The 25,407-nt window shown below is 32.2% G+C and overlaps 4 protein-coding genes across 18 annotated transcripts in view; 2 read left to right on the forward strand and 2 right to left on the reverse strand.

Annotated features, from left to right (window-relative positions):
* The window catches only part of LOC105429190 (uncharacterized), a 46,076-nt gene extending 33,655 nt beyond the window's left edge, over positions 1-12,421 (forward strand). For 10 of the 13 annotated variants that reach the window (XM_089079957.1, XM_089079958.1, XM_011642008.2 and 7 more), the window contains 7 exons: positions 1,497-1,698; positions 2,708-2,960; positions 5,521-5,775; positions 6,050-6,163; positions 6,512-6,694; positions 8,035-8,346; positions 8,558-12,421. In XM_089079957.1, the coding sequence (XP_088936083.1) occupies positions 1,497-1,698; positions 2,708-2,960; positions 5,521-5,775; positions 6,050-6,163; positions 6,512-6,694; positions 8,035-8,346; positions 8,558-8,731 (1,493 nt within the window). In that variant the 3' untranslated portion in view covers positions 8,732-12,421. Of the gene's footprint in view, positions 1-205; positions 311-1,496; positions 1,699-2,707; positions 2,961-5,520; positions 5,776-6,049; positions 6,164-6,511; positions 6,695-8,034; positions 8,458-8,557 lie in introns of all 13 variants that reach the window. The other 3 variants (XR_016139928.1, XM_011642003.2, XM_089079956.1) reach the window with 3 other exon arrangements.
* The window catches only part of LOC105429192 (midasin), an 89,858-nt gene extending 68,880 nt beyond the window's left edge, over positions 1-20,978 (reverse strand). The window contains exons 1-11 of the mRNA XM_011642013.3: positions 20,727-20,978; positions 19,955-20,190; positions 19,407-19,649; positions 18,233-19,287; positions 15,317-18,079; positions 14,673-15,153; positions 14,082-14,448; positions 13,665-13,982; positions 13,273-13,581; positions 12,806-13,030; positions 12,586-12,714 (exon numbers count right to left, since the gene is read on the reverse strand). Coding sequence (XP_011640315.3) covers positions 12,586-12,714; positions 12,806-13,030; positions 13,273-13,581; positions 13,665-13,982; positions 14,082-14,448; positions 14,673-15,153; positions 15,317-18,079; positions 18,233-19,287; positions 19,407-19,649; positions 19,955-20,190; positions 20,727-20,798 — 6,198 coding nt within the window. The 5' untranslated portion in view covers positions 20,799-20,978. The remainder of the gene's footprint in view (positions 1-12,585; positions 12,715-12,805; positions 13,031-13,272; positions 13,582-13,664; positions 13,983-14,081; positions 14,449-14,672; positions 15,154-15,316; positions 18,080-18,232; positions 19,288-19,406; positions 19,650-19,954; positions 20,191-20,726) is intronic.
* Positions 20,979-22,321: 1,343 nt separating this feature from the next.
* On the reverse strand, positions 22,322-23,737 carry LOC105429188 (proteasome assembly chaperone 4). 3 transcript variants are annotated; one of them, XM_011641999.3, is made up of 3 exons: positions 23,434-23,734; positions 23,204-23,361; positions 22,322-22,775 (listed from the first exon to the last, which is right to left on the reverse strand). In XM_011641999.3, the coding sequence occupies exon 3, from the start codon at positions 22,748-22,750 to the stop codon at positions 22,358-22,360; it is 393 nt and encodes a 130-aa protein (XP_011640301.1). In that variant the 5' UTR covers positions 22,751-22,775; positions 23,204-23,361; positions 23,434-23,734; the 3' UTR covers positions 22,322-22,357. The 3 variants fall into 3 exon arrangements, with proteins under 3 accessions (XP_011640301.1, XP_011640302.1, XP_088936094.1); XM_011642000.3 differs by having other exon boundaries at positions 23,418-23,734; XM_089079968.1 differs by lacking the exon at positions 23,204-23,361 and having other exon boundaries at positions 23,434-23,737.
* A 76-nt stretch (positions 23,738-23,813) lies between these two features.
* Positions 23,814-25,319, forward strand: LOC105429189 (MKI67 FHA domain-interacting nucleolar phosphoprotein-like). The gene is made up of 4 exons (XM_011642002.3): positions 23,814-24,096; positions 24,576-24,782; positions 24,872-24,980; positions 25,051-25,319. The coding sequence occupies exons 1-4, from the start codon at positions 23,962-23,964 to the stop codon at positions 25,293-25,295; spliced, it is 696 nt and encodes a 231-aa protein (XP_011640304.2). The 5' UTR covers positions 23,814-23,961; the 3' UTR covers positions 25,296-25,319.
* The last annotated feature ends 88 nt before the right edge of the window (positions 25,320-25,407 follow it).

The raw sequence follows: 25,407 nt of genomic DNA on the forward strand, positions 1-25,407 counted from the left end.
ATATATAACATATAGATATTAGTATATAACAATAATTGCCTATTCACATTGCCTTGATCTTCCATAAATTTGTTTTTGTATAAATAAATAACAGAGGAACATTTATAGATATTGAATAAAGAAATAAATAAATGATAAAATTTCCGTGCCTGTTTAGAAGATAGAAATAAAAAAAGCTTTTTTCTCTCTTATAATTCAACTTTAGATATCGTGACATTTCTGATAATGAAAAATCGATTGACAAAAGGAAGCTGCGGACCTGTGAGTGAAGAAAAGTGCGATAGTTCCGACACATATTGTACGTTTTCAGGTATAGATATCTGTAAAATCTGTAAACTTCGGATATACTCGCTGTATTACTCTCTCTTATTTCCTCACTTCCTCACTTCTTTCAACAAAATGCGCGCGCAACTGAATCCCGGCGAAAGAATAAACAGCCGATATCGCGTTCACCCGGATTGGTATTTCACGCCTCTTCTCCGAAATACCTAGAGATATCGTGCTCGGCGAAATTAATTTAAGTGAAAAATGTTAGAAGATTGTTAGGAAAATTGACGAAGGCACTAAATTGGAACTAAAATAGAGATGTGACTATCTCAAAACGAATATAATGACGCCTGTTTTATAATACTGTTTAAAATTCACGATTGATTGATAGCTAAAGAAATAAAATTGTTTTATAAAAATTGTTTTTTTCTCACAAAATAGATGAAATAATATTATAAATTATAAATTACTTCATAAAAACGTTTAGCAATTTAATTTTTAATTTGCATCAACCTATTAGTAAAAAAGTGAAGTTTTATGGTTTTACGTATTCCAAATAACATTTATTAAATTAGATAATTAATGTAAGATAATAACTCTGACAATAGAATTTCGAGATATCATGCCATTGACAACATGATATCAAAATGATGACCAAATTAATACAACCAAATTAATACAACCAAATTATATCAACCAAATTAATATAAATTGTCGACAAACATCGTTTCTGTTATTCCATAATTACTGAGACAATATTAGAAATTTAATTAAGTGTTCAACCTCTAGTTACACATAAAGTGAGGAGAATCATCAAGACCTATTGGAGTAACTGGACTTCAACCGGAAACATGGCTCGAAATTTAGCGGAAAATGGAAATACCTGAGATTCTTACACCTTTGATCAATAACAATTTCTAACGTTTTAGTAATGATGAATTTCTGACTTCGTACTATAGCATATCCCGTGAAATTATATCAATCATTAAAATTTTTATCTAACATTTTTATATATATTGATAATTTTGCACATTCCATTTTGTTATATTTTATACCATTTATTAACTTTGAAGATTCGTGTATTGAAATCGGATTATGTTCGGTCGGATGGCAAGCCGATTCAAATGAATTCGAGATTTCAGAATCGCTTTTCGCAACTTCAATAGATATTACTGAATTCGAATGTACGTTCGGCAGCGATGACTAAATTAGACGATTCTATTGTGCAGGTTCAGCGGTAGCGATGATCGGAGCTAATCTGAGATTCGGCATCGGCGCTTCCGGGAATGTCACGTCCAACGCCACCAAGGTGTTCCAGTGTCATCCCGGCGGTGTGACCGAGGCCACCGTGATATTTAGCCTCGGTGCATTGGGGATGGGGGCGAATATCATCCTCATGACGTTGATACTGGCGAAGCGACAGCTGCGCAGGTACGAAGCGATAATAATCCACCGAAGAACGGCGCTTTATGACCCCCCGTGCTTTGCACAGATTAATCCGGGAATAATGCCGGAAATTCTCTCGTTATGACACGTTCGATATACAAGATACAATCGGGCATTCTTACGAGCATATTGCGCGTGCAAAAATCACACGACTGTAAATTTCTTGCAAATAGCGAGAAAGGATATTTTGCAATATGAAAAACATTTTTCACATTTTTATTTCGCATGCTATTTCATCCACCTCGTGACGTTCGGCATGTTCGTTCAAGAGGGACACGTCGTCGCAATAAACGAAAACAAATTTGCTTTATTGCGACGTCTCATACTTTCGAATAAAATTTATAAGCTAAGGGCAAGTTCAGCCTCGTATCGTACGTGAATTTATTTCAATCTCACGTAAGAGTATCCTGACTTGTTAAACTTTATTTCAGTACGTGAACAGGAAGCTATATTGCAGCTCGATAACCGTCACGTGCTGTTTACCGAATAAAGTCTCGATGCTATATGCTTGCGTGTAAACAAAATATTGTCTGATCGATACTTGAAACATGTGACACTTGGCGCACGTGACAAATTGCGAAGTGTTCCCAAACGTGAGATGGAACTTTAGGAACATATTCTGTTATCGATTTAAAGTTGACTTCCCTTAACGAATAGGGGTATATCATTTAAGATTGCAAGTAAATGTATATCGTATGTGTATATTTTTCGCGAAAAAAAGTTAAAGATTAGATAGAAGTACGTAAAATTTAATTATGAAACAAAAATTAGAATGTTCCTAAAAAATTTGATGATTTAAAAAATGCCTTATTTGCATTCATACGAATTCTTTATTTCAAATACAATTTAACCGCAAACGAGAGATCGCCTATCTGTGCGGCAATGAAATTGAGTGTATCCTATAAGATACAGCAACAGCTCTTGGATCAGGGAGGTTTGGCGAAACGGAGAGAATAGCGAATGTGTTGACGTATATTTATCCCGGGATTCACAGGTGGTCCCAGGGACTGTTATTCCACCAAGCCATGGTGGATTGCGCGAGGGCTGCTATATTGTTGCCCCTAGGCTCCAGTATATTGAATTGTCAGCCCGTTAACAAGTGCTCCCTGGTAGAGACCGCCTTTCTGTTACTGGTGACCGTTTCCACGGTAAATATGCTAACGACCGTGCTAAACGACAGCCCGGTATTCCCAGAGAGCGAGGAGGAGGCCGATCTGACCGCTCCCTTGCTGATGGATTCACCCCAGGTAAGAATTATAGCGCGTATACCCCTAAAGCTAACACGATCCGTACTTTCTGTTTACAATGCTTATTTCCGTAAGTTGCGCAAATATATAGCAAGATATAACCGAGAATGTTGGTTTATGCGTACGTAACTTTCAATCCCCGAATCTTAACAATTAAGTTTCAACTTATCTCTTAGCTCTCAGCACTCAGCTCTTCCAATTTACGACTATTTGTAACTTTTAATCTCGTTAATCTTTTCAAGCCTCTCTGGAACCTACATTTGATATTACATCTCTACGCCATAGAATTTCTAGAGGATTCATTTAATCGAATAGACACTTACTTTGAATTTGTGTTAATTCAAATTAATCTAGCTCGGCTTGTTTATAACAGGATATTGAATCAGAATTGTGACGTATATAAACCGCGTGACTTTGGCTAACATAGACTGCGGTCGTTCATCTCTCATTTCTCTCTCCAAAATTTCCACCTAACCGCAGCGTTGTGATAGCGAATTTAGCAATGAGTAATTGCGGTGCAAACCGTTCGCGTCATAGCATAGACATGTCGAAACGAGAGCTGTCGGATTGAACCAGATTTTTCAAAGGAAAATTAATCGCGCCGTAGAAAAAACGTTAAACGCACAATCTGGATCAGACATACGAAATCTTCTTAATAGATTATGATAAATCATGAAACGATTTCATCGATGCTTAAAAAAGAAAAATTTTTTTCAATCAATTTCGTAGCAGATTTTGACATCAAATTTTTTAATTTACGTTTTAAGCGTAATTAACGCTTAAAACATATTTACCAATAAAGCAAAATAAAAAATAATGTTTTAAGTATCATATGGCTCGTTTAATTTTCTTAATATAAATTATTAAAAATGTTTCAAATTTTTATTCAATTTCTCATTCAACTTTGAACGAATTGTATTTCAATTCCACTCACTCACTTACGCAGCAATGCATTTAATTAAGAATTTAAAAGTTGCGACAAAGAATGCTTTGCCATTAAGTAAAAATTATCTCCAAATTCATGCCGCACCTCAAAATTCAATCTAGATCTTATGAGAAACTCTATATCATTATCGTACGACCCGAGACAGTAAATTAGCGCAATTAATTCCTTAACGACTTGGCTTCCCTGTGCGCATGTAGTAACAGTCATAGCTCCAAATTAATTTAACGCAATAACTTGTACGTCTACTGACACTCGACTCGCTTTAGCAACAGCAAGGATTCTAATGATGGTTAAACATATATGATGTCGTTAAACATATATGATATAAAAATCTTTTGAAAGAAAATTGCAATTTCAATTACAAAATTTCAGTTACAAATGTTACATTCTAATAATTTCTATAATAATTCTAAATGTCACTTATGTTATACATTCTACTCAGCCTCGATTTTAATTATTTTAAGATTTTTCATTTATATACATAGTTTATTAAAGCTTTTCATAAGTTAAATTTTTAACTTGCAAATGGATAAACTATACAATTTTAACTTTAAATAATTTAAAAGAATAGAATGAAATATATGAAATTTTATTAAACTGTAAAAACAATATATATAATTATTAAAAAGTAAAATGTGTTAAAAGTTAAAAAATGTGTAATAATTTTATTTAATATTTTTGTTTAAAAAAAAAAATGTTAAATTCCTCGTATTTCCTTCGGATATTTAATATTTAAAAACTTAGCTCAATAACAGTTTCTATCCTTTGCGACGACGGATCAATTGTGGATTACAGAATTGCATAGATGTGTCAGGATTTAGAGTTAAATGAAGACAATCGGATTAAATGAAGACAAAACGGATTATATCGTAAACTCGTTAGACTGTCCAATCACGATTCTAAACGAGACCATGTTTGATCGAATGAATATTTATGAAATCTTGTGAAGCCTGTGGATATCTGTTTTCTAAAAATTTACGATCACAATTTGTTATGATTGATGGTTTTCCGATATTTTCACTAATTTTGTTTTATGCTGTACAAATAAATGTATAATTACGTATAAACATCCTGATTTTGTAAGAAATCATCAAATTAAGCACTGTGTTTGATTTAAATTGTAAATTTAAATTTACCTTTATCTGTAGAATTTATTTATATAAATTGTCAGCGTTAATCAAATAATTAAATTGAAAGCTAACACTTATTCGAATTTACAAAGTTAAGAGATTATTTATCGAGGATTTTAATTTTAATTACAGTCTGAAAGACAGTTTGTTTTCTATGTACTAAAATAACTACCAAAGAAACCCAATATATATTTTTCTTATCTTAGAAAAAAGTATGAAAATATTATAATAATTTGTAAGAAAGACATGCAAAAAGTAATGTCTGTTTCAAAATTGCTTCTGTATTTTTCAAATAAAGCTTAATTTTCTTTATATAAAAAAAACTTCGAAAACTCTTTAATTAAAAAACTTTTATTAAACCGCAAGCGCAATTCGTGAAATGTTATTAGTCAACGCAAGTAATGTCTTGTGTTCGAAAAACTTGGGAAGAACAAGAACGTGAAATTAATAAGATATTTTGAAAATAATCTTTCGTTGTTTGCAGTGTGTGCTCTTTGGCACCTTCATGATCTGGTTTGCCAGCATAACGATCAATCTGGGACCGACATTCCTTAGCGGCGCCTTAGCGGCAAACACGGAGAGCGGCCACAATGCGCCTGGTTGTCCATTAGTACATGGCCCTTTTCGCCACTACATACTCAATGTTCTCTGGATTGTCATCAACATCATTTGCGTAGCACTCACGCTCTTTCATTTGAGAAAATTACATAGAGATCTGACAAAGGCTAACGTCGAAGCGGTAAGCGATAATATCAATTATATGTACAGCCAAAATGTATAAAACTATAGTTTCTCCCCCAAAATTGATAAAATATATGAATATAAAATATATATCAAGTTGGAATTCAAAATTCGATTAATAGCGTTTTCATAGCGTTTTCTCTCACAGGAAAAGAAATTTTTCTGTTTAAAAATTTTATCCACTTAAAAAAAATATTACTCGTTTAAAATTAAATTTTTTCTATTATATATAATATATTTATGTAAAATACGATTATATGTTTTATATCCAGGTGCGAGTAGCTGGTCTCGTCACAACGCTCGTTAATGTAACGGGAGGACATCAGGGTGCAACGAATGCGCTTGCAACCGAGGATGGTGATACGAGAAATGGTACGACACCAAAGGTAAGTAATAATTTTCAACGCAGAGAGCTTATTTCTATATATATCAAAAATTCGAAAATTATGAAAATTAATCTTAACAAAAATGATATTTTTATTTGATTATTTAAATAATAAATTAATGTTTTATTTTTAAAAATCGCGTTTTAAATATCACTGTTAATATTCGTGCGTATACAAGGACATAAATTCTTTTCGGATATGAACATTTCTCATGTGTGTACACTCACAAATGCAAGCTTAGACATATATGCAAAGCAAGATGAAAATGAAAGAAGGAAGAGAGTGCCATAAGAGTGAGGCATAAAAAGATCTAAAATTATTCAGAAACGACGTCTATCGACATTTCAGAGAACGGGTGCCATCGAGGAGCACCGGAAAATGAGGAACTACCTCAGGAGGATGGAACGTGAAGGTGTGCAGCGGGTGAAAATGTTCCTGGTCATAACAGCGGCGTACGTTATATTCTGGGGACCATTGTTTTTCGTTACTCTGGTACACCATCCCGTCATAGGAAATCCTACTGGCTATGAGGTAATTAGAATGTATAGAGTGCTGCGACGAGATAATGGGAAGTTTGTATCTGCGTTCGCGTTAATGCTACTTCTATGAAATTCAGACACTATCGTATTTATGTCCCCACAAATATAACTTCCGGCCATTACTTATCTCATTCGTAATTGCATTTGTGCACACTTGCGATATCAGTGCGAATATTAATAACCCTGTGTATGAATGCTCGCCGCACGCTTGCAGATTAAATTTTGTCTCTATAAAAACGCCAGTTATATATGTCACGTTGTTTTATGTTGTTTTATTCATCCCGCGAGTGAAGTTTCCTTATTAATTTTAAAAGACACATTTACCAGAAATGATCGTCGGCAGTTTACATAAATAATCATTGTAAATATAAATGAGTACAGCTGACGTCATGCAAGTAGCAAGTAATAATCATGATCGAAATTAAAAAAGTCGAAGTTAATCGTCTGGCAGCGATATAAATAAATATAAATCGCATCCTTTTTTATCCGTATTCACACACCCTTTCTTAATCGTTATAATTCATGACGCAGTATTTGCAACACATTCCGAGAGACACAACAAAGCGAATTGTCAAGCGAATTTAGTTTTCCGGTAACAATACAGAGTTCCGATGGGAACAAATGCGAAAACTTGGCGAGAAAACATGAAATCGCAACTTGCTCGACCGTGCCGATACAGAGTTGTACGTGAATCGCTCGAGCGAATTCGCAGCCACCGAGCAGAGTTCCTTCGAAGAGTTCTTTTCACGAGAATATAAATTTTCGAGAGAGAAAAGTCTCCATCGAAAAACTCGTCGAGTGATTCAAAGACATCACCGTGGCGGTTTTGCTGATGTACCGTCGTAGCAGATGCACGAAATAGTCGCATTTTATCTTCCCGATGTGCAATAAATTTACAGGTTTTTGACAAAACAAAAACCGCGATGATGAAAAGTGTAATTTAAAAAAGAAAGGCTATTCTTCTCATGATGCATATAAACTCCGACATTTTTCAATGTAAAAAAATTTTACCTATAGCACGTGTTTTGCGTTCTCTTAAATATAATCTTTTCTTAATTTAAAAGAATAGAAATTTTAATAGAATCAGAGCTGTATATATAAATAATTGAATTAATATTTTTTATTGATCTTGTATGTTGTTGAACTACTGATATCACTATAATTTTATTTTCATGCTTTAAAAAAAAAATATTGCTTCCTTGAGCGATTTCTACTCTTTACTTTATTAAGTAACGCCACTGTGCAATTTTGGATTAGACTATAGATTTATGCTTGCACCGTGCTACTGTACACCGCATCTAAATCACTGGATTCCGCGGTTTGTTGTACCAGGTGACCCTGCACATCGCGTACGTACACGCTTTCGTAAACCCGGTTCTGTTCCTCACCCTGCACCGGGGGCTGCGACAGGGGATGTCAGACGTGTGTTGTGGCTGCTGCGAGAGCATAGCACGGTGGATCCTCGGATCCGCGGCGACCAGCCCGATGCAGAATGTTCAGCTACCCCGATACGAGGCGCCGATGAACCTCCCCTCGCCGCCGGATCCGCCCCTAGCGGCGCCGGCTGCACCGCCGGGATGTAATCTTACTGATGTGGCGCTCTTAAAACCACCCCTGCCACCAACTGCCAAACACTTACTGATGGTACGACATTCGTCCGAATGATCACGAAAACTTATCGCAGTGTTCGCTTAATTGCTTAAAGATCGATCTTTAACGACTTGAAAAGTCGCCATCGCTTAAATATCACTTACAGTAATTATCTTTAACGTCTCTTCTTCTTTCAATTTTTATAATTTTTGTCATGTAATGTATTTTATCCAAATAATACTAGATAGAAAATTATCAATTACAGGATGATTCTATCGTGATACCACCCGATCCTTGGAGTCTCACTTCAAGACCGAAGAGTACTTCTAGTCTTTACGAAGAAGAATTCTCTAGGAGACCGAGCCTCCTGTTACCACCACCGGCGGAATTAAACGATCTGCAAATGAGTCCGACGAGTAGTGACTTGCCTAGCGAATAAACAACTTTAATCAACATCGAACCAAAAAGCACAAAGTTAATCGATTACTATGTAAAAGTAATTGTAAAAATGAAGAAAAAGAAATAGAATTTTCAGGAAAAAGTCCTCCCTAATCCTCTTCCGAAGCATTACTCCAATCAGATGTTACACATATATTGTCCATAAGCCGAAATCAAATAAGTCGAATACCCGCAAATACCCTAACATTTTTTAATAATGAGAATTAATATTCAGTGAAAATATCACAACTACAATTATGTTTGGGAATATCCGTACATTTTACATTCATAGAATTTTTAAAGTAAAAATAAATAAAGATTAAATTTCATAAACGGTCAAGATAAAATTAAAGAATGAATTCGTTATAATTAAAATTATAAATTTAACTTCTATGGATATATTTTATGCGATATCAAAAAAGCAAGAATACATCAAGGTATTGTTAAAATTAATTATACAAATAATGCATCTTAAACTTTGTTAAGAAATGTAGTCATTGAGGACTTGGTATGCACATTTACTTTTATAATACGTATATAAAATAGATTTAAAAACAATTAACAGACTGACTTTTTTCATAAAATTTGTATTTATGTATATATCAATTTACACAATTGTTACGTCCAAAATCGTCAGTTAAAACAATCTAAACATCATTGTTTTCATCTGAACAATAATATAATTGTTTTTCCATATAAATGGAAGATATGAATTCCATTTATCACAGATTCATAATTAAAATTCTTTCCGGCAATTCTTTGCAATTTTTATCGCAAAGCATAAATCAATTCATTCACGATATTTTAGAAAATATTATATTAAAAATTTTAGATTAAATTTAAATTATATTATAATCCAGTATATAAATAATTGGTAATTAAATAATAAAAAATTAAATTTATTTTAACTGTCGCTCATATGTAATTAGCAATGCAATTTAAATTTAAATTCTGGATGATATATACGCTAAATATATGAAAGTACAATTATTTATCATTACATGCTATTTTAAAGCCCGAACTTTATCCGATATAAATCGAAATTAAATTTCCTTTTCTTCGCCGATATTTCACGTTGTGGTAAAACTTAAAAGAAAAAAAAAAATGTAACAAATTGGAAAGGAAAAAAATATAGTCCATCGGGCATCATCTAAATGTATCTGTGATTGCTTATAAACGTCCTAGTCTTATTGTGTCATTGTGCTGTCACTAATAGAGAAAAAAATATATAATGTATATACACAAAGCGGTACACACACACACGCGATAACTTGGAGATACTAGATAATTTTACGTAATTCGCGATCTGCTTTTTCAACTATACAAAACAAAACGAATATCTGGCAAGGCAGAGAAGTACAACGCGAGAAGTAGAAAGTATTAACTAGCAGGAAAAGATTTATAATTCCTTCGTTTAAATAGTTCCAGTAAGTGCACTAATTAAATGTACATAATGATAAAATGCACAGTCTCACTGCGTGTTGACGAAAGTGGTTGTTGCGTGAACTTCTTCATCTATGGGGACTCAATCTTTTCGAAACAAAACAGCATATATATTGAATTACATATATATTTTCTACGCAACATTATAGAGATTGCACCCGTTGCAATCGCACGATGCATCAGCATCCCGCCGACCTAATTGTGCGTTACACTTCAACATTTTTGTTTTATACAGATGAAAGAGATTAAGAAGAACGAGAATAAGAAGACAGAGAAATCAGTCATTTATTTTACAAATGACAAACTGAGCCAATAATTACGGCCAATATAAATGTAAATATGAACAATTGTCCCAGTTTCCTTGAAGTTCTCTACTAATTGTACCTTTGTTAATAATTGTCCGCAATTGTTAATTTGTCTCATATTTTAAATTCATAAATTTTACGTTATATTTAAGGCTAAAAAATATACGGAAAGCACTTGTATATCTCAAATATTGGAATATTTCATCACTTTCTTGTAAAAAAGACGAATAGTTCTGAAGTCACATTCCTCAAGAAATTATGATATTAATTAATACGATAACAGAGAACATATTAAAAAATTACAAATTTTTGAAATGTGAAAAATCAAGAAAAAAAGAGAAAGAGAGCAGAAGAGTTATAATATTAAGAACAATCAAAAGTCAGTTATTCGAATTTAAAATTGACAAATTTGTCACTTAATTTTTTAAAACAAGTAGATAATATTTCATAAAAATTAAAAATACAACTTTTAATTACAAGAATATACAAGAATCTTGTTTAATTTTATGTAAAAAATTGTAAAAGTTATTCATCAGAGTAAATCATATTATATCGTCGCAGTTAGCAAATCGGAATCGAAACAAATGATTTTCTAAAAATATAAATTAAGCACATTTCAATCAGAAGAAAGATATTTAAAATTTTTGAATGTGGAATCTGATAGAGCATAACATCTTTCTTAACATGTTTATATTATATAAATCTGATAAAAAATCAATATAAATTAAAATTGTGTTGAAATTTCATTCAAAATTATAAAAAAATATTCATTATTAACATAATTATGACATATGTGTATCAAAGTATATTAAAAATATTAGTATAGAAATTGTTTCTTATTGTATTGCAAAAAGCATATCAATGTAATATAAAGTATTATGTGTTTGAAAACGAGTGCAGCATAATATTATGTGGCGAGTATCAACGTTTATTAAAATTATGTGTGATATCCTCGCTAATTTTCCTTCTTATTCATCGGAGATGTGAAAGCAGCGCGCAGAGAATACTGCTTAAATACAAGTCAATTAATTATACTAAATATTTTGTTTTTAGGTACGTTTAATAAATGTTGAATGTAAATTATGTATGTTAATGTAAATTATTAAGAAGCGTGTAAAAAAGATAGAACAAGATCGAAATTTTTTATCGTAATTTTATAAATGCAATGCCAAAAAGACATAATCCATATCGATTAGTAGCAAGAAATTATAAGAAAGAATATTCAAAAAGATGTGTTAAAAGTACACAGATGTGTCAGAAATGTCGCTGTCTCTATTATGTATTTAATATGTGTGTTCGATATATTGCAAAACATTATTATAAAAATATATTACATTTACATTATATATATATATATATATATATATATATATATATATATAAAACACATTAATATATTTTATATTATATATTAATTAATGATGTTATTTTAATTTATTATGATAGTTTATTTATAATTATTTATTTTATTTCTAAATAGATCATATATAAAATGATAATAATATATAAATTGAGATCAATTTAAAATTTTTGTATTGTAAAATTTCTGTGTTTTCTTTTTTGTGTTTTAAGACATATTTAATGTGTGTGCATATAAAATATATATATATTCAAAATTATGTTAATGCAACTTTTTCACATTCTTATATATATGATTCCCTTTATTTTTTAATAGCAAATATTTTAAAATTGCTAAAATCGATTTTTTGAAATTTCTTGAAAGCTAAAACACTCGAACGAATTATTCTAAACAATTTCATCAGGTTTCAAAGTATATTATTAAGAACATTTTTAAGAGAACGGTGCCTAAAAAACCAAAACATCGCTGTAAATCGACAGCGAAGTATGCGAAATGACATACTAAATTATATGAATTATGCAAGCATAAATTTTATCCTTGCCAAAAGAGAAAGCATGCATTATACTTAAATGTATATAAAATCCTGTTCACATATTTGAAATAAAGATATGTGTAATATATAATTATATATGTATTATATGTTCATCTTTTTATTAAATAAATAATAAAAGTGATATTGCGTATTTCAAACATTGATAATCAAACATTAACGTTAAAAAAATTTGTTTATTTCACGTTGTCACTTACCTGTTCGAAGCCACCTAATATCTCTGTCGTGTCCATTGCAGAATTCAGAGCAATCGACCTCAGCTTCTGACCTGTTAAAGCGGCGAGTAGACGAACCACGCTGCTTTTCCCGCAACCGGAACCACCAACCTTATATTAAATTAATCACAATATAATTAATTAATCAAAAACAGAATACTAATCAAAAGTATTCAATGATATAGTACATGAATAAACATACAAGTATTGACATCCAATTCATTTTAACACACTGCATTAGACTTTTCAACACTCTTTTCTGTTCTCTAAGCACCAACAAATTGAAGTCCTGATGCGCGCTGCAATTTTTCCGGCTTAGTGTCATGTCACCGATGAAAAGTTTGTCAGCTGTGATATGCATGGGCAGTTGAGTGGGCGGAAGCGGATATTCTTCGAGTGAAAACATTTCTTCATATATTTGATAAACCTGCAAAATAAATAAAAAATGCGGAAAACAGTATATATATATATATATATATATATATATATATATATGTCAAATCATATTTTATTATATATATATATATATAAAATATAATTTGACATATTTTAATTTTATTCTAATAAGCATAGAAAATAGATATTACAATATAATTGTCTTCTCCAGTATTTTTCAAAATTTTTATTGAATATCTTGATGAAAAGAACATAACTTTATAAGTGATTCACCTTTTGTCGATCTTCATTAGTTCTCATTCTGTTAACATAAATGAGCTCCATGCTGTCACCTGGATTAAAGTACTGTTTATCGCCGCAAAATTCGTTAGAAGCAGCTTCGATAATCGTTTCACACCAACGGGTAATATCTCGTAAATTCATCTCCCACGGAGACCCAGCATGTCCCCATACAATGCCTGCTTCCGACGCTAACTTGTTATTGTACTGTACCATGTTATTGATCAATTCCATAGGAAGTTGTGGAAATTGTACACTGAGTATAAACTTCAAGTCATCCTTCATTAATGCATCTATAGAAACCTACAACAAATTTTGGATTGTATAAATTTTGTATAAATTGTATTATTTTTATAGCATTATATTATCATATATTCGTAATATACCTGAGTAAATCTATTTAGAAAAGATCTCGGTAAACCTCGTCTGGCTCCACCTTGTCGTAAAGGATTTTGACAACCGAACAATCTAGTACCAGGTTTGACCGAAAATGTTTTTCCCAATTCAGGAATGTATATTTCTCCCCTGTGATCAAAGCATGCGTTAAGGCCTTCTAAAACTGATTGTGATGCTAAATTTAATTCATCGAGCAAGATCCAATATCCGGCTCGCAAAGCTCGCAAAAATGGACCGTCCCGCCAGCCAAATTCACCTCCTTTTCCACCTTCTACAGGCAGATCAGCACCGAACAAATCGGATATGTCCTGTAATTACAATAGAGATGTCATTTTATTTTAATTTGATAAAATAAGTTTGAGAACGAACGATAAAAAAAAACTTATACGCTGTTTTATGGTATATACCGTTTGATCGCTTAAATTGATTCTAAGCAAAGTATGTCCTGCGGCTTTAGCCAGTGCAGACACTAAACTAGTTTTTCCTACACCTGGGCTTCCTTCCAAAAGAATCGGTTTGTTTAATTGCAATGCTCTTAGCAGCTTTAACGTATTCAGTTTTGTAGTAGAAGTTGTAAATGTAAATGTGTAGTCTTTGCAAGAGATTGAACCTTTTTTAATGTAAAATGGTGGTATTCCAAATATATCTGAAGTATCTACAACATTTTCGTTTACCACAGAAGTTACTGTATTAAGATCAAATTTCATTACATTTTTAATTTCCAATTTGATAAATTGAAGAGCAATTTCTGTAAAAGCTTTCAATTTGCTGACACTGAAAATAAATAACAATTAATTAATGAGCATTACATCGTTCATTGTAGTAAAATAAGTGAATAATCATATTAAAGTTAATTTTATCAAAAAAATTTATTAAATATTATTAGATTTAGAAAATTAAAACTTCGATTTTTATAAAATTAAAATATTAGAACCTAAAAAGATAAAATAAAAAAAAAGAACGCATGATAGAGAAATATTGTGTTAATAATATTTTACCTCTCTGAACCTGTGGAGCCAGATCCAAGACTATCAAGGTATGTAAGACAAGCACCGTGATAATATGCCTCTCCAATCGTCAATTTTGATAACAGAGTACCACTAGTGCACACATTTATAAAATCGACCCAAGTAAGTATATCTCGAATGCTCACAGTAAGTTTCTTGCCCACTTCGGTGGTTTGTAACCATTCGATGAATTTCAATATTGCAGTAGCGATGGACTCCTTCCTTGTTTGTGAATCGATGCGAAGATTATGTATTATTATATCGTGCAAATCATTTCTAGCTGAACATCCCTCGCACCACACTTCGGTGAAACGATTTCGCAAGGCTGGCGAAAGCTCCTTCTTGCCATAATCACCGCCAGGATTCATCGTGCCGATGAATATAAATTTCTCATCCGCCACGATCACAGTATTCTCTTCTCCGTACGAAGACTCTATTCCTTTTTCAGTCAATAAAAGACTACGATCTGGTTCTGTAAAAGATTAAAAATAAGCTTCTATAGTAAAATAAATAAATTAAATTCTTGTAGATGTCATTTTCTATTAGTTATATTTTTAGATATATAATTAATAAATATATAAGTAATATTTTTTGATAGAATAGAATCTATGTTGTATTTCACACTTTATTCTTACCTAAAAGTGAATTTAGTCGTTCCAATACGCTGTCATCAGCCAATGAAATTTCGTCGGCCAAGAACAGATCGCCGTTACGCATTGCGTTTATCAGAGGCCCGTCTAACCACTCAAAAAGCTTTTGATCATCTTCCGAATGTTCTCTGATAGGTCGTAAATTACCCAAAAAATCTGACGACTCCGTATGCATGTGACAGTTCATGCTATACATTGTTTGACCGTTAATAGCTGCTATCAATTGGCAGATTGTTGTCTTGCCCCCACCAGTTTCTCCGACCAACAACACCGGTTCCTTAAATTGGCAAGATTTCTTCACAAGAACTGCCATTCGACGCATGTGATAAGTCCAAACAATATGATTAAAATTAGGGATAACATTTTTAAGAATGTCTTCCAATAAATGCTTTGTTACTGGCGAAGTCTTATCATTCAATGTAAACAAATTATAAGGATCTACATCTCTCTTTAGATGTTTTTTTATAACAGATCTTATTTCATCCGCTTCTTCCGCTTTGCGGACTTTAGCCGCGAGAACAAGATAGCCTTCGTCCGCTAGATGTTGACTCCAATCGTACAGTTTGTTACCTACGTCGGGAGCTAATCTATATCTCTCGCCCCAACGAAACAGATCTCGCAAAGTTATAAATCCTTTTTTACCAGCAAAAGTAGCTGTACTCTTACGCCTTATCTGGAGATCCGTCATTACGTTAATCATTTGTTTGCTATATGATTCTGGCAGACTGCATCTTTGACTGAGTATTATCTGTAATTCGTTTGGCGGTATTTCGTCGAAATGCAATTCAACAAATCTATTTCTGAACGCTCGTGACAGAACTTTTCGGCCGCCGTAGAGTCCAGGAGGATTTTGCGTTGCAAATAGCATGAAATGTTCGTGTGCTTTTACTACCTGTTGTGTTTCAAGTATAAACAATTCTCTGTTGTCATCGAGGACTCGATTCAGAGCTTCCAGAACATCACTCGGCGCTAAATTTAACTCGTCCAAAATGATCCAATATCCTTTACGCATTGCATCAACTAGAACACCTTCCTTGAATACTAGGTTTCCCTTTTCGTCCGCGACATAACTTCCGACATATTCTTGTAGATCCGTATGCTCATGATTGTTTATGCGGACACAAACATGTCCTGTGATTTTCGCTAGATACATAATCAAACTCGTCTTGCCTACTGATGTGTCACCTTGTAATAAAACTGGAATTTTTCCGATCGATACTACTCTTACTAAATCTTTCAAGTTTCTTTTAATAGAATCAGTCAATATGTAATTGTTAGGTGTTTCAGGTGTTAAACTTCCTTGCAAGATCCAATATCCTTCAATGTTTATGTATTCTTTTGCAAAACTATTCTTCGGTTTCGGTATAGGATGGCAAAGAATTGCTTTGATGTTTTTATTATCTAAGATAGCTTTTACGATCATTCTCTGTACGATTGGGTACGATTTATAATCCAGCTGTGTCAAAAAACTCAAAGAGAAGGCTTCATATAGAGATCTCAGAATATTGCCACAGGGAACTGACGCAGAAATGTATAATGCGCGACACAACGTTCTCAAACTGTAATGCGGCTTGTGCGCTGTACCATCAAATAACGTGTTCATAGCTTCCTTTTTCACGTTCCGATAAAATTTTACGATCGCTTCATGTTTTTCTGGTGGAAGATTTAGCTTCTCCAGATAGGATCTTACAAGCAAAAGAAGATCTGATTGCTCAGTCAACTCGTCAATGTAAAACTCAGTAAATCTGTTCCTCAAACCAACCGGTAGATCTCTCTTGCCAACATCCGTAGCCGGATTCATACACGCGAACACAGCGAAGTCGGGATGTCTTTTCACAGGTTCTCCGTCACCACGCTCTAGTAACGGCAACGATTCCGAAGAATTTTCCAATAAACCAGAAAGACATTCTAATGTATCGGCATTCGCCAAATTAATCTCATCTAAGAGAACCCAATAACCATTTCGCAAAGCCTTGACTAAACTCCCTTCTATAAAGGAGAATGCCAGCGCATATTGGCTAATCACTTGAAGTCTTAATTTCTCTAATTTCTCCATTATTTCTTCCCATTTTTTCAGCATATCTATCGTTTCTAAATATTTTTCATTTTTTTTCTTGCATACATGTCTTTTTTCTTGCATGCATGCATTGTCTTTAAGCTTCTTTTTCAAATTCTTTATAGCAGCATCGGCAGAATGGTCCATCATAACAACAACAGCCTTCCATTCCTTTTGTTCATAGTACTCAGCTAAGTGTTCAAGGAACATTTTATTCGGTTCGAATAGAAAATGAGAGTGGAACAAGATTTCAAACTCCCTTCGGATGGGCGATATCAGGAACTTCAGATCGATCGGTTTATAACCACCTAATAAGTCCGCGCTCTCGCTCTGTTGATTCATATTTATGATTATCAATTTGTGACCAGTATTTCTCGCCAAATATTGTATTGCACTTGTTTTTCCAGTTCCCGTCTCACCGACTAGTAGCACAGGCTCTTTTTGCATGACGCAAGTAGCTATACGTTCCAACAAACACGCAGAAGGTCTTGTAAAGGAGAAGTTGATCTTTTTTACACTTATTTTTATTGTTGCGTATTGTTCTTTTTTACGAATCAACTCCACTCTGCCTGCTCTCAGAAACTCGGGAAGCGGTTTTATGATTGGTTTATACACGTTGCAAAAGTAATCTGCTTTCATATGTACAATGCCAAGTTTGTGAGCTACCGCTTTCGCCAAATTTAATCGTTGTTCTATAAAAAAAGATATAATATTTATTTGAAACCATTTTAAATATTATGAAAAAAAAAAACAAAAAATTAAAATTAAATACAAACATATCAATAAATATAACGATATATACTTTATGTAATATTAAACATTTAAATAAATTAAGAAAAATCTACCTTGATTAGGTACCGAATAACAGAAGATATCTAAAGCATCCTGAAATATTTTTATTGCAGAATCTGACGATGAAACATCAAAATTAATGATAGCTCTGGAGCACCATTTTATTAAATCTCGCGTCGACGTCTGTCGTCCGATTTTCAGTGATAATATAGTATCATTTTCGTTACTTTTACTATCATGATTACCTACTGAAAACAACAGGAATACATTTACTATTTTAGTAGCAATGGTGCTCAATACTGGGAATAATGTTTGAACAACAGTGATTAATTCGTTTCTAGACAAAGGTTCCACATTTAGACACAGCCAATGTTTTTGTAATAAACTCGAGGATCCCGTGAAAGGTTTTTGAATTCCTGTAGTGGACATCATCAATCGCTGAGTAACGAACAACTGGAATCCACTGTTGACATAAATAGTATCGCGATAACCAGGTACACAGAGTGTTCCAGTTTCCATCAGATTGCTCAAGACACTAGCTATATCAAGGGCAGCGCTGTCTATATCTTCCAAAAGAAGCCATTTGCCGGCAACAACCGCTTGTGTGAGAACACCCGGTTGCCAAACAAATTCACCAGGTATATCAGTACACCTATACATTCCCAGCAACATCTTCGAGTCAGTCTGATCGCCTAATTGTACTTTAATGAAATTTGATGTATCGTGCCCAGTGATTCTCGCCAAATACTCTACCAAAGCTGTTTTACCACTACCGACTGGCCCTTGCAAGCAAATACATTTTCTAGAGCCAACAGCTATGGCTAAACTTTGTAAATTTTTCTTCGTGGAAGAAACTGGAACTAAATTATAAGTGCTTTGATTTCTGCCGAGAGTGGGCAATAAAATACCATCGACAGATACAATAGACAAGATATTTTTTACTATATCTTCCATTGACTCAAAGCTGGCACAAGCAATACTAGTATTAGTGTCTTTGTCTTCACAATCAATTAAAAAGTTTTCAAAATTTGGAATTAATGCTTGCGCACATGACAGCCTTGTTGATTCAGACATATTCAAAACTATTGCAATACATTTTAAAGCCATCCTAAAATCAAATTAACAAATTATTTTTTTCAAATAAATGGATTATTAATTAAAAAATCATCCTATACTTAATTTTATAATAATAATAATTATTATTAAATTCTTTTGCAATGGACTTACCATTTTACTCTGTCATCAGTACTCGTTAGATACTTATAAAATTTAGACCAATTCCATTTATGCTTAAAATGATTCACAGCAGACTGCAAGATATTATGACATGCAATAACAATATCATATTCAGATACTTCTGAGATATATGAAAATTTTCTTGTATTCCGTTTTTTCATAGGTATAACTTCATCAAGCGAGTCAAAATGTTCAAATGGAGCTGGATTAATATCAAAATAGTGTAAAATAAATCTAAAACAAAAAAGTATTCTATAAGTATTAAATCTATAAACAAAAATAAAATAAAACAAAACAAAACAAAATAAACAATATCAATGTTCAACATTTAACTTTTAAATTTGAAAGTAACTAACTGATATTTATAACAGTTATATGTTATAGTTAGAAGATATTTATAACAGTTATAACATTTAAATACTTTATACTATATTTAATATACATCTATCTTACATTCATAGCCAAATAAATTCAATTAAAAGAAAAATTAAAATTATTGTGTATTAATCTTTCATAAATTATTAGAAATAAATACATACACTAGTAAATCTTGATTAATAATAAGCAGTTTTCCTAGTATAACACAATTCAATCTATGAATAATATCCTTATCAGCCAACACTGCTGATTGTAAGTCATTTGAAAGTATTGCTAGAGAAATAAGTGCTGGTAATAATTCTGGAAAACATTCTGCAACATCTTTCGTGCACTGTGGTTGCATAAAAAATTCACATAATATTTCCAAAATTTTGTCATATTCAAGTTTACTAAATTCCTGTAAACAAAAAGTTATATTTACATTTATTTTAAACAAAATTTTCTATAACAATCAGATGGCAATAATTGGCAGACAGAGTCTTTAACGTTCATCATGAAATTGTATCGAGAATAACTCGAATAAAATTGTTACTCAATCCGGTATTAATTATTAATTATTTATCGATCTTTCTTTCTCTCTTTTCTCAAACAGGCGATCATCGAATCACCCCCTCTGCCAAATAATTATTGAGTAGCCGTGCGTTTTGTCGCCGCGTACCACGCTCCGACTCGCATACGTGAACAGTTACAGTATTGTGTTATCGTGGCACGTGCCTAGCGTCCAAACGAACTTGAATTCATAATTCGCGGATTGAAGGAAATATCGTCGTAGTGTGCCGATTATCTGACGAGCCGGCGAGGGCAAGGGGTGCGACGGATTTGGGCCGCGCGGTCGCCGATCGCGAGACCTCTCTCATTCGAGAGTGGAGTTGATAGATTAATATAATATATAATAAGCATAATAATTCATAATTTTAAAATAGCGATACTTACTTTCAACAGCGAGAATTTTTGTTTATATTTTTCATTTCGTGCACAGAAAATTGATAAATTTTCAGTAAACATCTTGCACGATTTTTTCAGAAAGTCAAAGCTAAATAAAATTAAGAACAGTACACAATTATGAATATGTAGAAATCAAAAAAGATTGGAACAGGTTATGATTAACGAAAAACACGTGGTTTTATCAAACTTGCAGATGCACGCACCCGTCGACCGTACAGTGAGCAGAATGATGATACAAAAGAAATACAGGCCCTTTTAAGTCGTTTTGTGCGCATGCGCATTAACTTATCATCAAAAGACTATATCAAACTAGTGTCGGTCCACAATAAGTATTTAATCTTTAAGCCGTAAGAAATTGACTAATCATCAAGAAATTGACATCATCACTAATCAGTCGATTATTCTTTTCATATTCGATTATAATTGATCAATTTCTTATGTCTTAAAGTTTAAATCATCTATTGTGGACTGACATCTAATAATTGCCCGACTACGGTTATCGGTTGATGAGTTTGATATTACCAATCACATTAACCGTAAGCAGGACCTGCTACATTGTGATTGGCTGAAATAGAATCGTCAACTGGCAATCGTAGATGCGCAACCGTTAATCTGATATAGCCTTAAGGTTGGTTGCATACAGGACGCGATTGACCGCTAGCCACTCACAGTGCTTGAACAGTGGAAAAATTCTAGATGCTGGCCCCTGTGGGACGTGATCAAACAGGTATCATCCTAGCCGAAATTATATATCAGAAACAAGACGGTGATTGGCTACCGTGTTGCCGTATTGCCGCGTCGTGTATGTAATCAGCCTAAAGCCAGAGACACACGATGCTTTTTTTCTTGTTAGTTTCTTAGCTAAAGCTTGTGTACTTTTTGAGTTTCTTATCTTTGATTAATTGATATATTTTTTACATTTAAAAGAATATATCAATTAAAGACAAGAACTCAGCAAACATGCAAATCCAGCTAGCAAACCAGTAGGAAAAAAAAAACATAGTGTGCCACTGGTTTTAAGCATAAAACGTAAGAACATTGACGAATCACAGACGATTATTCGAAGTTAGAAAAGAATTGAATTGTGAGATTGGCTCTTAATCTTAAATATCTTGAATTTATTTCAAATTTGTTTTTATTATTGCAAAAAGCTATCAGAATTATAGATTCTTTTTAATTTCAGAACCATTAAAGAAAAATAAGTTTTATGGTTGTACTATTAAAGATGACTCAAATTTGAGTCGAAATGTTGGAACTTTTATTAATAAACTAAGTTTAAATTAAAAATGTAATTGCACACCGTTTACAGCGCCGATTCTCAATTGCCCTATTGTTTCTCGTTTCACATATCTATTCATACCTTCATTATATAACCATAAACATAAAATTTTTCTTTTCTAATAAAATAAAATAATAATTATTATCTATCGTTAGTTATTATTAGTAATCGGTAAACATATTATCTTTTGTGTTCAAAACTTTTGTATTAAGGGTATTAGTTGAATCTTAAAAGTTTTTGTAATATACAAAGGAAACTTATACAATATATAATTAAAGTGATTGTATATAAAAGTATTATCAAATAAATATTCCAAGAATTCTTTATTGATAATCCAAAGTCAAAAACTCAATAAATCCGCATGTGTCTTGAACTCTTCTTGAATTCTTTTTTCAATTGATGGCAATGTCAGGTTGTCTGCAGTTATATTAAAACTAACATATATCGGTTTTCCAAACTTCATGCTTAATCTCTTAGCCATATTTGTAGATGTAGTATCTGCTACAGCACCCATAAGCTTGGTTGTAATAGGTTGTTTTTCAAAGTTTGATATAAGAGCAAAAGCCAAGTCTTCCATGCTGGGATTAGAGGAATCTCCAATCCACAGATATAAGCAATCTTCCATCTTTATTATTTGGCAATTAATGTTAATATCACTGATTTTGGCAACAAAGTTGTGAAACTTGAAGCTGCATGGTAGTAATTCCACTGTTGATTCTTTTTCTGTTGTCATTCTTTGTTTTGATTTTTTATCTAACCTAGAAATAATTATATAATTCTAAGGAAACTTAATGAAAAATAAAAAAGAAAGATACATATAAATTCATCAAAACAATATTGATACATTAATATGTTAAATATATGTATAAATTATATATATATATATATATATATATATATATATACTTTTAGACATTAATATTCGAAGTTAAAGACATTTTTAATTCATAAGAAAATATATATATTACAGAAAGAAAACATATTGCATGAATAAAAGTTGCCGATTCTTATTGGTCTTGTCTTCTACTTCTATCAATTAACATTCTTTTTGTAAAATTTGCTTTAATTGGTTCTTTAAACTTTTATAATCATACTTCTTTAAAGAATGAAAATCATGAATCCTGATATAAATCCAAACGGAATGTTAAGTAGAGATAATAACAAGATAAATAACTTAATCAATTACTTTGTACTTCAAGTAATTGAAGTATAAGAAATTTGGCTATCTCTCAAGTTGAACAGCTAATTGAAGTCACTGAATTTGAGTAGTGCAATTTTTATTCCACATATGATACTCTATATATGGTATTGTATTCCTCTGATCGTGATAGGCAATCGTGCTTCCTAAAATATAAGATTTAAGTAATAATTGCTAATAATTAGTCTATAGCATTATATACCTATCATAAATGATACCTATAATAAATAATCCGTTCCAGAAGCTTATCGAATCCTGTTATTTTTGAAACCTGAATTGCATGTTTTTTTTTTTTTTTTTTTTACAATTTAACCTAACCTAACCCAACTTTTATGTGATAGTAATGGGAAATAATCCATAAATTGAAATGTCTAATAAATTTCCTGCTTATTTCTTCATTTCCTATTTTTTTTTTTTCGCTTTGAGTCTAACAGTATTCGTTGTTACAATAAAATACACATGATACGATTGAAGCCTAACAGCGGTTATAGCATTTGCCCGTACATCGCACTACGCATGTGCGAACATCTCCCACTATTATTCAGGCTGCGTTCCGATATTCACTGCCAGTACTGAAAATCTATAATATACGTGACGTGATATATTTTCAGTACTGGCAGTGAATATCAGAACGTAGCCTCAGTTTCGTTCACTTCCGTCTTCCGTCCGGCATCACCGATCATCGAGTTGCGAGTATTGCACGTGGTAATAGGGTTAGTGTCGTTATTTTGACTGATTGAAGAAACATGAAAATAAAAAAAGAGAACACAACGTCCAAAAAGTCGATCAAGAACATTGTTAAGAACAAACAGACGATTTTGAAACCAAGAGCAAGAGTTAATCTCGACAAAGCTGTGAAAAATGTCAAGAATATTTTGGAGGTATTTTAGCATAATTTCCAGAAAGTATTTTTTTGTTTACTTTAGCTTTGCGATATTTTGTTTTAATAAAATTATTTTGTTATATATTTATAATGATGTTAATCTGTTGTTAATCTTAAAGAACTCACATCGAATTGATCCGAACAAATTTTTAACTTTATATTTTAAAGCGTTTTATTGAAATTTTTATAATACAAAAAATGTCTAATTTAATATGTGTTTGTCGATTAACTTTACGAAATCTTGAAAATTTTCGAATTTGAAATCATTGATGAAATCAAGCATGAAGCGAATATAAGCATAACATAAATATGAGTTCTTGAGAGTTGATGTCATATGACTTAACTAATAATTGTATTGCATTATAATAATTTTTGTTGCTTTCTAAGTTAATACAGTTACATTAAATAAAATTCTAAATGTGAATTTAAATTATTCGAATAGCAAACATCCATGTAGCAACAATTGTTTTTTTCTAGGAAAAGAGATCGCAAGCTGAAGTAACTGAGAAGAAAGAAGTAAATTTAGGAAAACCTAGAGTTAAACAATTCAAAGCACAAAAATCAGAGAATAAAGGAATAGTCTATGTAGGACACATACCACATGGATTTTATGAAGAACAAATGAAAGATTACTTTCAGCAATTTGGAAAAGTACTGCGAGTACGAGTGGCAAGGTCCCAAAAGGTATTTATATATTTAGATGGATAATAATTTATTTTATGATTACACTATTTTATAAAATACTTATTTAAAATACTTAATTGCATTTATAGACTGGGAGAAGTCGTGGCTATGGCTATGTCGAATTTGCCTACCCAGAGGTTGCAAAAATTGCAGCAGATACTATGAATAATTATTTGATGTGCGGCCGATTATTAAAAGGTATTGCTTAGTCTAAAGTTAATATTGCTAATTTTCTTTCCTTTTTTATTAACATACATATGTTTTTCAGCTACATATATTCCACCCGAAAAACAGCACTTTGGATTTTTCTCAGGCGCAAATTGGTCAGAAGACGAGTATCCTAAACTCAAAAATAGAAGAAAAGCAACATTAGGTAGAAACCGTCTTCAAAGCGCCGAGAGTCATAAAAAGTATGTTAAAAGATCGCTTCGTAAACTTTCTACACTAGAAAGTAAACTTAAAGAGAAAGGAATTAGTATTAAATTTCAACCTATTGATGTACCAGAAACATAATAAACATTTAAAGATGCAACTTAATTTTGTTTTATTTCTAATTATTTTATAATTGATTATTTTTAGATAAAGATTTATGTAAGTGTCGGTCCACAATAAGCGATTTAAGTTT

This window comes from Pogonomyrmex barbatus, unplaced genomic scaffold, assembly GCF_055798465.1.
Source record: "Pogonomyrmex barbatus isolate J1 unplaced genomic scaffold, ASM5579846v1 scaffold3, whole genome shotgun sequence".
NCBI classification, from domain to species: Eukaryota; Metazoa; Arthropoda; class Insecta; order Hymenoptera; family Formicidae; genus Pogonomyrmex; species Pogonomyrmex barbatus.

Coding starts and splice junctions, on each gene's coding strand:
- LOC105429188 (XM_089079968.1), bottom strand. CDS start 22,750: ATGACAACAGAAAAAGAATCAACAGTGGAATTACTACCATGCAGCTTC.
- LOC105429189 (XM_011642002.3), top strand. CDS start 23,962: ATGAAAATAAAAAAAGAGAACACAACGTCCAAAAAGTCGATCAAGAAC. Junction 24,097..24,575: donor ATGTCAAGAATATTTTGGAG/GTATTTTAGCAT, acceptor GTTTTTTTCTAG/GAAAAGAGATCGCAAGCTGA. Junction 24,783..24,871: donor GAGTGGCAAGGTCCCAAAAG/GTATTTATATAT, acceptor TTGCATTTATAG/ACTGGGAGAAGTCGTGGCTA.